This window comes from Lactuca sativa, chromosome 6 (assembly GCF_002870075.4).
Source record: "Lactuca sativa cultivar Salinas chromosome 6, Lsat_Salinas_v11, whole genome shotgun sequence".
NCBI classification, from domain to species: Eukaryota; Viridiplantae; Streptophyta; class Magnoliopsida; order Asterales; family Asteraceae; genus Lactuca; species Lactuca sativa.
The window spans coordinates 46,600,218-46,615,310 of NC_056628.2; the positions used below are offsets into that span (position 1 = coordinate 46,600,218).

At 34.2% G+C, this 15,093-nt stretch overlaps 1 protein-coding gene across 1 annotated transcript; it reads right to left on the reverse strand.

Moving 5' to 3' along the window:
• Window positions 1-10,363: 10,363 nt before the first annotated feature.
• On the reverse strand, window positions 10,364-12,845 carry LOC111887465 (plant cysteine oxidase 2). The gene is made up of 5 exons (XM_023883642.2): window positions 12,393-12,845; window positions 11,478-11,584; window positions 11,140-11,278; window positions 10,832-11,035; window positions 10,364-10,726 (listed from the first exon to the last, which is right to left on the reverse strand). The coding sequence occupies exons 1-5, from the start codon at window positions 12,625-12,627 to the stop codon at window positions 10,596-10,598; spliced, it is 816 nt and encodes a 271-aa protein (XP_023739410.1). The 5' UTR covers window positions 12,628-12,845; the 3' UTR covers window positions 10,364-10,595.
• Window positions 12,846-15,093: the final 2,248 nt, after the last annotated feature.

The following is a 15,093-nucleotide window of genomic DNA, read 5'->3' on the forward strand; positions in this document are numbered from 1 at the left end:
TAGATAAGACAACATACAATTAGCCATGTGTAAAAATAAGATCTTTCAGAAACACCAACCTTAGATAAAGACTGTCATTGGCTCTTGTTAATTGTCATTGCAAAACAAACAACTAATGAAAATTGTCTTATTTGGAATTTGAATGAGATTTTTTTTTCAGATGGTGTGAAGGTCATTATTGGAATAAATGTCTGATTTCCAATATTACTTCATGATATGATAACAACCTCAATAACACGTTTGCCCAAAGATATCACTTGTAGTCTAGTGTCATTACATAAGCCGTTTTTTGATCAATATTTCTCAGTAACATAACTCGAACCCCGACTTTCAAAACTAACTTATGATTAGGCAAACCTCAGACTTTAAGATCATTTAAAACATCAGGTGAGTATAAATTGACATCAAATTGATCATGGATAAATTCAAATAGGCATAGTTTATCTGAACTTCGATATTCGACTTCATCTCATGGAAATAATGATAGAAAACAATCATTTATTTTTCCGAAAACTTCATTTTTTAGAGCAAGTATTGCTCTTTCTTGAAAATATTTTGAAATGTTATAATCTTCAAGAATAGAAGGATATACAAACTCGATTAATAAACCTATAGGATCACACATATCATAAATTAGAATATCTTTTGGCATATCAATAGTTGCTTCGCCATCATTAGAACCACCAAGTTTCCCTTCTGCTATATCCAAAAGTCATTTTGTAAAATCCATTGTTTGTTGAATAGCATATGTATCACTTCCAACAATTAGCCTCATGTTTTTGGTTAACTTGTTACGTCCCGATTTTCTACCCAAAATTGTTTTATTTTTTATTTATTAATATATCAGAGTATAATTACATTTGGCGGAAACATGTTGTGAACGCGCGTGTGTACAGTCGAACCTTGCCCATCTCACGAACCAATGAAGTGCCTGAAAAACATTTATAACAACTGGGTAACAGCTACACTTAGTGAGTTCCCCAAAATACCATATATCACAATAATATACATGCATATATTGAGTATCTAGGCTCACAATCGCTTAAGTTGCTATTTCCATTTTCTAGGTTGACAATCGCTTAATTTGCTATTGCCATCACCTCGTCTTTTGAGTATATAGGCTCACAATCGCTTAAGTCAATATCGCCATCAACTCACCCTTTTTCCTTCAACATAAAGCTGGTGCGCTACCTCAACTCTCCACATAACATTTCAACATATATATAGCAAACAAATAAACAATCCACAAACAGACAACTAAGGGGTCGTTTGATAGTTGCTGACTGAGTCAGAGTCTGACTGGGTCTGAAGTCTGACTGAATCTATATCTGATTGAAACCATGTTATTTGATTATGACCTGACTGGTTGTGCTGACTGTTGAAAATGACAATTTTACCCTTATGTTCTATTTTTTCGTGGTATGACAAAAGAACCAAAAACACACAAATACTAACAGATGTCTAATATTAAGGGGGCATTTTAGAACTCCAATTGAGATGACAAAAACACACCTAAAAAGAGACACTGAGCAACCCAAAAATGATTTCAACATGCACCTCATGGGCTCATGGCTGTAACTTAATTCATAGATTAAGACCTTTAAAAGAAAGAAAACTCCAGAAACCATTATTTAGCTTGTTCGCTATTTGTTTGACTTCATCCATATACTTCATAATGGTTTTTTAATACAGTTCAATTAAAACAACAAACAAATGGCCTTTTAATGCAATTCAATTAAAATAACATACTAATAGTTTTAATAATCTATAATCCATCTTGCTAGCCAGCCTTAAGAAATCGGAAACATAATCAACAACAACCATTTTGAAACATGCTTAAATATCATATGGCAAAGGTTTAGAAGATATCTAACAATCAAGTAATTTGATATCCTTGCTATCCATACAACAAAATTACATAAATGAAACCCTCAAAACATATAAATACATCTGGAAGGAAATATCTCTGGAAGGGAATATCTAAACCAAAAGAATAACCAGATGAGAAAATTTTGTTGAAATCCTCTTGCATAGCTGCCTAGCCTTGCATCCTATACATACTATGTAAATACATCATAATCAAATCTCATCTCAACTCCATTCTTGATTTTATACAAACAATCTGATATAAACGCATGGTTTGATTTCATATAGATACTAATCATATCATCAACTGACTTCAGAAAAAAAACCAAATATGTACCTGTTGTTGTGGAGGTCGACACTGCCAGAGGCTGAGAAGGCGTCAAAGTTGCCTCAGGAAGCTGCTGATTTCAGGTTGTGTGGACGAGGAGTGGTGGAAAGGAAGAAGCGATGCCGACTGTTGAGTAGAGGCGTGCGTTTTTTAGTGTTTTCTTTTAGGAAGCAATGGCACAAAGGGAACGATGGCTTTTCTTTTTGGGTCAGCAACAATTTTCAGTTGGACCGAGTCAGTAGATTGGTCAGCTATTGCTGACCGAGTCAGCCAATTTGGGGCTCTACCAAACAACCTGACCGGACCGAGTCATACGAAACTTGCTGACCGGACCCAGTTAACTCATTATCAAACAACCCCTAACTAAACTAATCTGATTGCCTAATAGCATATTGCAACCACCTCTAACTAACTTAAGCATAATAACATTAGGCCCAAAGATAAAATACTACCAACATATCCTACTGGTTCTTATATCCTAACATACATGGATATATATATATATATATATATATATATATATATATATATATATATATATATATATATATATATATATCCATGTATGTTAGGATATAAGAACTAGTAGGATATGTTGGTAGTATTGTGAGGTAACTCACCTGGGCAATTTCTTAAACGATTGCCTGATTGGTAGTATTGTGAGGTAATATGTATATATATATATATATATATATATATATATATATATATATATATATATATATATATATATATATATATATATATATATATATTCGTACACAGTATAGTGATGTAACTCACCTGGGCAATTTCTTAGATGATTGATAGATATCCCTCCGGTGTAACGGGTAATGCATGTAACATATATTAACCTAGAATACTATAGATTATCAATTCCTACGACAATCTGATAGTGAAAGTTATATCCATCACTAATCCCAATAAATACCGAGAGTTCTATCAAATAAGGATCAATCAGGTCGGATAGTTGGGAGGCAGGACCATTTCGGCGTATAGCCTTTCTGAAATCCAACAACCAAGCCAACACGACCATTCTAGATACCTCTCCCGTAAGTAGATCAATCAACATTATAATTGGAATTACTGATAAATCTTATTTATATATCCATAACAACGACTATGAATATAAATATAAGTTACACTTAAAGCGTAACTTAACTTGCAGGGATCCTAGCAAAAATCGAGAAGATCGCAGGCAGGGCTTCGATACCGAGCACTTATATTTGCTCGACCCTAATGCCTTAGAGCTTAGCTAAAGTACTCCAAAAACCCAGAAAGTTCGGACTCGAGGGGTGAGGGTTTCTAGAGAGAGTTGGAGTGAAAAGAGGAGTGAGAAACAAATGAATATGGAGCACTCTATTTATAGTAAGGATGCGCGCCACACACTAGGGTAACGTCGATCCATCTGCTGCCTGCCATCTTTCAAAACCCCTGTGGTCCACGCTGCACCTTCTAGAAGGTGCGCGCCAAGCAAAGCGTGGATTTTGTAAAGTCTATATCTTCTTCATACAAGCTCCATTTTCGACATTTTTTATATCCACACGTAACTATCAACGAGATCTATAACTTTCATCTAGACACCGTCGACTAATTCTCAATTTATTTTTAAAGTTATATTTTTAATAGGTTTATACTGTTAAAGCCTGTATAAAAATCATAACTCTCTCATATGAATTTCATTCTCGACTGTCTTTATATCGATGGAATCGTATGGACGAGATCTTCGACTCTTGTTTAAATTGTTTTTCCTAACAATGGACATATATCTATTTCGGTTTCTGTGTTGTATACTGCTACACTAAAACTTCTAAAAATTATAACTTCCTCCTATGAAGCTAGATTTGGATGTCATCTTATACGCACGCTTTCGGTTTTGCAATTACTACGACTTTCGTCAAGACTATTTATCCTAAATAGTCTTCTATCCAATGGGGTGTTATATAGTTGATGAACATTGCATTGTTGCCATAAATATGATGAACTTAAAAAAGCATTGACAATGTCTTGTTTACTACCACTTGGGATAACATGAGGAGTTTGTTTGAAATCTCCTCCAAAAACAATCACTTTCCCTCCAAATGGAAATTTAAGTTTCTAGGATTATGACACTTGAATATATCTCTCAAAGTTCGATCTAAAGCTTCAAACACATGCTTGTGAATCATGGGTGCTTAATCCCAAATGATCAATGAAGTATTTTTTTTAATAAATTGACGAGTTCACTATCCGGTGTTATGGAACAAACAAAATCGTCAGTAAGAACTAAAGGAATTATAAACTGTGAATGTGACGTCTTGCCACCGGTTAATAATAAAGAAGCAATCCCACTTGAAACAACGTTTAAAATAATTTGAGCATTACATCTAACTGCGACATATAATGTTTTCCAAATATAGGTTTTACCTGTTCCACCATAACTGTAGGCAAAGAAAACACTTCCTTCATTATTCTTAATTGCAGTCATGATATCATCAATTTGTTAGATAATAACATCATAGAGAATATGAACCGTAGATAATAACCGGATCCAGATTGACTTACTTCCTTAATGACTTCGATGTATTTTTTTTATCATCATCTAAGATGCCTAGAGCATAACATGCATCATCTAAGAGACTTAGAGCATAACATGCATCCAGATAATAACATCCTTAATGACACAATACATTTTGGAGGCATACATAAACTGATATCTATATATAAGCGTAAATACATGTCGTACTATAGAAAACGAAAACTATTTTTGTATACAGAAAACGAAAACAAAAAAGAAAAACAATTTTTTATATATAGAAAACAAAAACAGTTTTTGTTGATAATTTTGGTTAACTTATAAACACAAGTTGTATTATAACTCTTCTCATTCATAAAAATGTATAGCTTTTTGTTACCTTTGAACTGTTATGAAATAGAAAAAGCAATGAATTGTGGGCAGAAGATGTTTATATTCATAATACAAAGTTATACCTTTATATTATTAATTGTTGTAGGAGAAAACGAATGTAGAGGAAGAATATCAAAGGTATTAGAATGGTTCTGGTTCTCATTATTTATATAACACTAGTTACTAAAAGGAATTAAGGTGACTAATGGAAAAAAATTCAATATATTATTTTTAAAAATAGAATTCTAATTAATAGTTCCTAATGTAAGGTGATGTTAGAATGGAATCCAATTAATATTTCTTAATATAACGTCATTAATAACTAATCATTAAAGGATAATATTATAATACTAGTTGTGAAACCCGTATAATATACGGGTTGATTAAAATAAACTGTTAAATAGAAACGATTAAATGAGAAGTTTATTTGAATTTGAAATTTGAAATAAATAAAAATTATGAGGAAAAAAACATGCAAAAAATAAATAAATTAAAATTATTGTTTTGTTATCAGACCCGTATACTAAACAGGTTAATTATAACAAAATGTTAAACACAAAGGTTTAAACTGTAAATTTATTTGAAATTAAAATTGAAATTTAAAATTTAAAATTTAAAATTAATATCATTATGGTAGGTTTAATTTATGGAAACTAATTAATAATATATTAGAAATGGAAAATCAAATAAATGAAAAGTGGAAAATAAATATATCTTTAAATTATGACAAAATGACATGTGGCAAAATCATTCTTATTTATTAGGGTAGATTTAAAAATTTTAAAAATTTAGAACTAAATAATATATTATACTTTAATTTCGTCAAAATCTTTTGAATTAATTATCTTTACATCTTTTTGAATTAGTTAATATTGTTTACAGAGGAAAACAACATAACAACCAAAAAAAAAAAAAACAAACAAAAACAGACCGACTACAAGGAAACCGGTACATAGCAAGCACTACAGACAAAAGAATGGATTCCTGCACCAGTCTTGCCACTCCATGTTTGAGTTTTTCCTCCTATTTTTGATCCACATAAACGTAGTGGACTGCATGATATCTGCACATTTGGGGGGGGGGGGGGGGGGGCAGCCACTGCTTTTTAAAAACTTTGTTGTTTCGTGCTATCCAAATATTCCAGAGGGATCCGTAGCATATCCCAAGTAGCAGTTTCCTCCTTCTTGGGCAGTCAAACCATTTGGTTGCTAAGTCTAGCACATCACTCACCGATAAGAGAATGGAGGGTGAAATCCCGCACCATTTGAACGTCCAGTCCCACACAGTTCTGGCATATTGACAGCTAACCAGAACATGGTCCACACACTCCTGTACGTTTTCACAAAGGCTGCAGAGAATGTTTTCCAGATTTACCCCTCTCTTGGATAGTGCCAAAGCTGTAGGGATCTTACCCATCTGTGCTCTCCATACAAAACACACTACCTTAATGGGGATATCAGTAGTCCATTCAAAGTACCTGATAGAGCTAGTAGAGCTAGATTCCCAAATTTTTCGAAGAGCTTTGACCATGAAATTCCCATCATATGTGAGACTGCAGGTCCATTCGTTTCCAGATCCCTCTGGTTTTTTCTTCAATATCTGATCAATTACAATTTCTTTCTTCAACAATTCTTTGCTTACACCTGCTATGTTTTTCCAGACTCCAGGTAATTTACTATTGGCGTAGTAATCATCCGGTTTCAAATTAAGGTCATGAAGACCTGTGATTGCAGCTGCCCAAGTTGTTGGAGAACCAGCTCTTAGCCTCTACCACCACTTCACTATAAGAGACAAGTTTAAGGATTTGATTGTACCTATTCCAAGCCCGCCAGCTTCTTTGGATGCAGTAACCATGTCCCAGGAGACTCGGTGGATCTTTCTGTTCCCCTCCGAACTCCCCCATAAGAACTTCCTCCTGATACTTTCTAGTTTATCAATCACCCCTTGAGGTGCCACAAATAGTGACATAAAGTAAGTTGGCAGGTTCCCGAGAACCGATTGCACCAGGGTTAAACGCCCTCCAAATGAGAGTGTGTTAGACTTCCAGTTTGAGAGCTTATGTTGGAATCTTTCAATTACTGGTTTCCAGTTTTTAATGCGCTTCATGTTTGCCCCAATCGGGACCCCCAGATAATTGAATGGTAGTTTGGCTGGTTCGCATCCTAAGGGTCTGGCTTGTCTTGTGACTTCGTGCGAGCTTACCCCCACCCCAAATACCCTAGACTTGTTAAAATTGACCCTGAGGCCTGATGAGACGTGAAAGCAGTGAAGAACCCTAGCTAGATTTTTGATATTATATTCGGACTACTCACCAAGGAATAATGCATCATCATCATCATATAGTAGGTGCGAGATAATCGGGCCCCCATTAGGTATTTTCAGTCCCTGGAATACCCCTCTTTCGCAGGCCGCTCTCATCGCCACACTTAACCCCTCCATGGCTATTATAAAAAGGAATGGCGATAATGGATCGCCTTGTCTTACTCCTTTGGATATGCCAAATTCCTTAGTTGGACATCCATTGATGAGGACCGAAGATTTGGCAGATGTCAAACAGCCATTGATCCACTTCCGCCACTTGACTCCAAACCCCATTGATTGCATGTTTGAGTCTAAAAATTCCCAGTTTATAGAGTTGAATGCTTTGTTGAAGTCGACTTTGAATAGTAAAACCTTTTTTTTATAGTTTTTGCCCACGAACAAATCTCGTTAACTACTAAAGGACCGTCTAGTATATTCCTTCCCTCCACATAGGCAGATTATACCTCGTCTATGCAAGACCCTAATACCCTCTTGGTTTGAAGTGAAAGTATTTTCACAATGATCTTGTATATAGAGCCGATGAGACTGATTGGACGAAAGTCGCTTAGCACAATGGGGTCTTTAACTTTGGGAATTAAGGAGATAAATGACGAGTTACAGGCATTATCAATTATCCTGTATTTCTCAAAATGTTTCACCACAGCAGCAATGTCCCCGGGAAGCACGTCCCAGTATTTTTTAAAGAATTTAAATGAGAACTCATCTGGCCCTGGGGCTTTCTCGTTACCGCACGCCCATACAACTTCTTTGATTTCCTTCAGTGTAAATGGGGCCTTGAGCATTGTGTTATCTGTCGGCATAATGTGTTTAAAGTGGTTGCTCACCAGCTTGGGTCTAGAAGGCCATTTCTCCTCAAATTTATCAGCTAAAAATCTAAAAGATTCTGCTTTAATCTCCTCCGGATCTGTGCACCAATTACCATTGATCATTAGTCCCTCGATCCGGTTTTTTCGATTATTATTATTAACATAGGCATGGAAAAGCCTCGTGTTTTCATCACCATCCACCGCCCACTTGATCCTGGATTTCTGTTTAATATCCATTGCCTTGTATTTCTCCAGCTCAGATACCATCTTTAAGCTATCTCGCCTTTTTCTTGTTCCGCTGCAGTTAATGTACGTGTCTTGGCCACACGGTCTAATTTTTCCATTACCTCTTTGTGTTTACGTAATTCCAGTTCCTCTTTAGGATGGTCACCAGTTCTCCATCTCTTTATTCCTTGCTTAACAAATTTCAATTTAGCTAACAGGTATTGATCGGGTGTTCCGTACCCTCTGAATTTATTCCAACAAGTGATAAAAGCCTTCTCAAATCCATCTCTCAATAACCATGAGTTGAAGAGCCGGAATGGCTTTGGACCAAAGTCGGATATGGAACTAGATAATAGGATCGGACAATGATCTGATAATTCCTGGGGGAGGGCAGTGACAGTGGCTGTGGGGGAGATGTCAAGGAAGTCGAGACAATAAAGAAATCTATCCAACTTACTAAGCTTCAAGTCCTCTTCTCTGTAGCACGTGAACCAGAATCCTCCCATTTTAGGGTCGATTAGCCCAACTTCCCTGATAAATTCATTAAAATCTCGTGTTGTACGTCGACAAAAACTGGAATTGAATCGTTCTTCAGGTCTTCAGACGGCGTTGAAATCACCCATTATCACGCAGATTCCTTCGTTGTCTTCTATGATTTCTTTTAATTCTTTCCAGATTCTGGCCTTTTCCTTTACCGCTTGTGGACCATATATGTTAGCGAAGATTACAGTTTGATGAATACCTACCCAATTGCCAATGTTTATGAGGTAATTTCGTGAGGAGATTGTCTTCGTCGAAGTGAAGAAGTTCCTATCCCATAAGTTCAATAGACCGTCAGATCTCCCAGCCGAGTTTACACGACTTACACCGAACTCATTTGAACCCCAACAAGCAACAACATCAATATGCTCAGCATCTGAGATCTAAGTTTCCTGGATAGCAATAAAAGATAATTTGTGTTTCTTTCTCAACCTTTGAACCCATAAGACCTTGCTGTCTTCTCCCACTCCTCTAATATTCAAAGATAAGAATTTCATTGAGGACCGTTGTTCTCGCCAATTCCACCCATGACTTCCAATAACACATGGTTATTCGGTTGAATATCAAACCCGACTAAACCCTCTGTAAACTCTCTTTGCTGCCTCTAGTCTCTTGCTAGAGGTTTGCCTTTTATATATCTATTTGCCGGTTCCAAAAAAAAGTTAATATTGTTTAGTTGTTTAGAGAGATGAGGTATATCTTTCAATTTTTTGAAATTCAAGTATGTAAAGACTAGATATTGTTATATATATATATATATATATATATATATATATATATATATATATATATATATATATATATATATATATATATATATATTAACAGAATTAATGCCTAATTTGTAGGGTTCCATAAATGAAAATTAAAAAGATACATTATTCTTATATGTAATTATATTATTTTATAATTTGTTTTAATTTTATTTTAATGTAATTAGCTGTGTTATAGACATGAAAAATTTAAGTTTAAAATGAAGAATTAATAGATTGACAAAACAATTATTTTTTTATTAATATAGAGAGAAATGTAACACAATGGAATTTTTGGTTATACAACAGGAACAAAAAACTTAAATTTAATTAGGTTGGGTGGCTTCAAAACCAATTTTAGCTGTCTTTTTTGTAATGTTTTTTGATCTAACTAGTTTTTTAATATAATGTATTCTACCGTTAAAAAAAAATAGATGAACCGATGTATGTATAGTGACAAATATTTATAATATGTATGAATTTATATAATGTTAGCATGAAGTAATCCTTCAGAGGTCCCACCTCATGAATACTCGATATTCAAACATGGTATGACTTCAATTAACATAATGTTTTGATGTAGATTTTGTTTTGAACCACAAGACACCATAAGGTTGAAGGATGTAACATTTGAACATGAGTAAACTCTATTTTATACTATATATGTGATCACCACTAACGGTGTGGTATAATGTCTCATCGGCTTATAGGAAATATATAATTAATATACATAACACAACCCAACAATAAAACTCCAAATAAATATCACAAGATATTTCTTTAACTGTACGATCGATCTTCCAAACACACAAAATGCTAAAGGAACAACTGAACAAGGGAAAAAGAAAAGGCTTGATCACACACACAATCTATGCAGCAACCTCAATGATCTGAGGACCAAGATACTCGATTCTATCCATTTCCGACTCTTTAGGCTTCTCGATCTCCTCTAACCATTGGTAGCACTTTCCATCTTCTTCTGGAATCGTCATTTCTTCACCTAAAAAATCACCCAATTAATAAATTAATTAACTATCAAGATTTTTTTTTTTTTTTGAATAACATTGGAAAATGCAGTTACATTTTGGAGTAATTGATTACTTACATGGTGATACAATATACGGGATTTCTTTATAGTATGAGCAGTCTCGACCATCTTTTTTTGAGTATGAAGGCCCGACCACATCCAGAATCATGCATGGCGTAACAGCTGTGAAGGCATGTATGTTGCCTCCTGATGTTGGGTATAATACACACGTGTTGCATGGAGCTGTAAACACGTTATCTACTTTCAAGCATGCCAATTTTTCTACATAATATACCCACAAAAGACACATTATTATAATCAACAAAAAACTTTCTGCATAGTATACGATGTGTATGTGTGTTTGTAAAGAGGATTATATTAATTACGTTGCGATAAAGATGGAGGATTAATTAAATCGTATGCTTTAATGTGCACTTTGCCAACCAAAAGCTTGCTAAAAACCGTCATTCCTGGATGATTATGGAGAGGTATGACTGCATTTTCCGGCAAAAATAAAATATATAACTGCAAAAATGCATGAGATCTCGATTAAAAATAGAATTCAAATTCAGTGAGTATTTTGATACTGTAAGCCCAAAAGGCCAAAACATCGGGCTAATTCAATAATGAAATAAACCAAAGCAGTTATGGAAATTATTAGTAGGTTTATAATTATATACAAATATAAGAAGATTATAACTAGTTAATTTCTTGTGATAATTACCGAGAAGTTATGGCACTGGTAAATGGAGGTGTATATTACTACGCTGTTTTCGGGATCAAAAAATTGCAAATTTCTTGGTAATCCAAAGTCTTCTGGCATCATACCATCTGCAATATGATATGATATGATAAAACCTTTGATAAGTATCATATATATATATATATATATATATATATATATATATATATATATATATATATATATATATATATATATATATGTGTGTGTGTGTATGTATATACATGTGTGTATAACACAATATTGAAGTCAAGTGTATGTAACCAAGGAAAGAATTGAAGTATTTTAAGTCTTTTGATGATATTATAAGTGATAAGTTATAATAATGATATTAATTAAATGAATGGATGTAGATGTATGTAAGCACATACTATTGGTATTTTAGTTTATTCTAAAACTGGTAACCAATGCATCTTTTAGCAAAATTAGGGTTTTAATAGCTTTCTCAAGAAAAGTGTACCATATTTTGTTGTGAAATGATCATAAGCAAATTTTAGTGTATCTCTATCAAGATTAATATATATGTTTCAACCTGGCTAATTTAACTAAAGTTAATTTTGAATTTTTGATATTCAAGAGTTCATATTAACTTACTTTCAAAGTCTCATTGAGTTGATTTTCATCTTCTTCAAAACTTTAATTGCATAGGTTCTCCAAATTAAACTTGTAATATATTTACTATTTTATGTAAACATTACATAAAATGTAAACAACTATAAGTTTGCTGTATTGAAAGATTATCAGTTTAATTAGTTATAAAAGAATATGATACATATATGAACTGATATATAAATTATCAGTTTACCAATTCTATATAAGGCTCGATTCATACTTAAGTAATTATATAATAATAATAATGAGTGACACTTAACTAAAGGATAAGAAGAGATCACCCACCGAGAATACGGCGGAGCTTCTGGTCGTCGGAAGGCGAGGGAACGGTGCCAACGCCTTTGAAAACATCTAAACAAGACATGTAAAGTCTCTGCAACGGAAACATTACCGGTGGCGATCGTATCATCTTCATACTGGTTTCGCGGCAGCATCTCTTCCTTCTTCTTCTCTTACTCGTATCATCAGCCTTAGTAATTCTTCGCTTTCGATTTGAATGCTTCACCTGATCACTCGTCATCGTTCGATCAAAAATACGATTTAAAACTTCTCAAAATCAATCAACAGGCTTCGATCCTTCGATCCTATGCCATATATAATAATAAGAACTGGTTGCTTATAAGTAGTAAGGAAGACAACTGTTGATCTATAGTCATCGCGTGGAAATTTCATGTGCGCAAAACATGGAGTTGAAAAAGTGGGATGGGAGGGAAAACCAGGGGCGCCATGGATGGAATGATAGAAATGCCCGATTCATCCCGTTAACCGTCCACTGTTTACATGAATGACGGAAATTACCGTTATGCCACAGTGCTTAGATATTTTGCTGTATCTGTTAATTTCATTAACACCCCTCTACTTTCAAAATATCGACCTTTAGCCCCCCAAGTATTGCTCCTTTCTTTGCGTAGTAAGACTCCATCGATACATTTGTTGGATGCGACTAGGGAGTAGTGGTTGTCAAAGATTTAGATTTTACTGAAGAATTATTTATGTTTTGTAAAATAGAAGATCCTATAATTAAAAATAAACTCATTATTTTCAAATTTGCTCCATGTCTTAGGTGTGAAGTTATTATTTCTTAATGTTAATTAAGACTTTGATAGTATAATTAACCGTAACATCTTAAGCATTAACTATATAATTTTTGTTGTTAGAAATCGTAAAATTTAAGAAGAAAACATTTTACTAAAAAAAATTGTGATCATGTACAACTAAAGACTTAAGATATCAAAGTGATTATTATGAGTGTTTTCTGTCTAATTCAGAATGATTTGATGAAATGACGATGCTTTACGAAACTACTTGCAACATTCGATACTTAATTAGAGTTTACTAGATGAACTTTTCATACTTGACCAGATAATAAAACTACATAGGTGAGATAGGTATCGTAGTGTCATGGGGATCGTTTTTCACTCGTACGATATTAAAATCGTAAGATCTTAAAATCAAGATTGAAGCTTTAACAACCACGGCTGAGAGAATATGCAGGTGCAATTAGACATAAACAAAAAGATCCATCTCAAACTAGTAAAAAAATCAAAATCGAACCAAACGAGACCAAACCAAAAAGAGATGGGTCCCAAAAATAACGAACCATTCCGAGATCAGTCCCTAAAAGGCTGAACCGCTCCCAAAAAAAATCATGCACTACCTTTCTTTTCGCTATCTGAAGACTTAAAAAGCTTTTCGATTCTAATTAGATGCTTTCCAAGCTGCCACTACCATTGTCCATATTCATTCTTGCATTCATACACCTTTTGTCATCTCTACAACCACTTCAGTTATCATCACGCCCATAGTTGACCCTTTGGTTAATAAGCTAGATACTCAAGTTTAGAATCATGATAGAGGGTTTGTGGTAGATGATGGGATGAATACGAATTTTGGTGGTACTAATTTTGAAGATTTTGTTACTCCTATCTTGGCTCCTTCGCCTTTAGATGATAAAAGTAAATAAGATAAGGAGACTGAGTCATTGTCAATGACGAGGAAGGATTATAGAGTTTTGAATCGAAAGCTTAACATGTTGGTTCGTGTGACATCCCCTATTTTTCATAACAATAAATAAATAAATAAAAATAAAATAAAATAAAATAAAATAAAAAACTTTTCTTCACCTTTAAAATCCTGTTCGGTTTTATAAATATATCTTCGAGTAAAGATGTTGTTTCAAAATACAAAAACTCTAAGATGTCATAATTAATACACAACATTGTTATAACATAAAAGACGTAATGGTCCTGACACTAATGCAGACTGTCTCTTAAATCACTCGGCATCCTAATCAAGTTCCAAAAGCTTTATCCTTGTAACTTGTTATGCATATAAATTTAGTAGGTGAGGTTGTGAAACCTGGTGAGACATATAGGGTTTTTAACCCCATAATATTATTATAATAATAACTTATAATTATCAAGCTTGGGAAACCAACTATTACCAAACAATACAGATATATCCTTAACTTAGGTATCTATAAAACATTTCACCCATACATACTCATCCCAAACAATTTGTAACACCCAGTTCCCAGTACATATTTTAAGTTTAAGTAATTGCATGTTCTACACTGGGACTCAACGAGTTGGAGGCCCAACTGGTCGAGTAGACTGGATTCTGGACGCGGGTTTTAAGTAACCTACTCGATGAGTCGGGATCCCGACTAGACGATTAGGATTGCATGGATGAAACACTAATATTTAGGGTTTGCACCCTATTTAAACGCCTTAACTTGTCCCATTTCAGCCTCTATCGTCTCTCATTGTCCGGGAAAGCCCTAACTCGAAACCCTAAAGCATTTGGAGTGTCCTTAAGCCATTTTTGTGTGTTTTTGGTTGTTTGAAGCTTGAAGAAAGAAGTGGAAGCTTGAGGGTTCCAGAAGAAGCAAGTAGATCCAGAGGTTTTGCTTCATTTCCAGCTCATTCAAGGTAAAAAGCTTCAACCTTGACTTTCCATTTGATAGATCCTTTTTAGGGCTTGAATC

Excerpts from the sequence above, each read along its gene's own strand:
- LOC111887465 (XM_023883642.2), bottom strand. The coding sequence starts at position 12,627 with ATGACGAGTGATCAGGTGAAGCATTCAAATCGAAAGCGAAGAATTACT. Across the intron at positions 11,585-12,392 it reads GAAGCTCCGCCGTATTCTCG|ATGGTATGATGCCAGAAGAC; the intron begins GTGGGTGATCTC and ends ATCATATTGCAG. Across the intron at positions 11,036-11,139 it reads TCCTCCATCTTTATCGCAAC|AAAAATTGGCATGCTTGAAA; the intron begins GTAATTAATATA and ends TATATTATGTAG.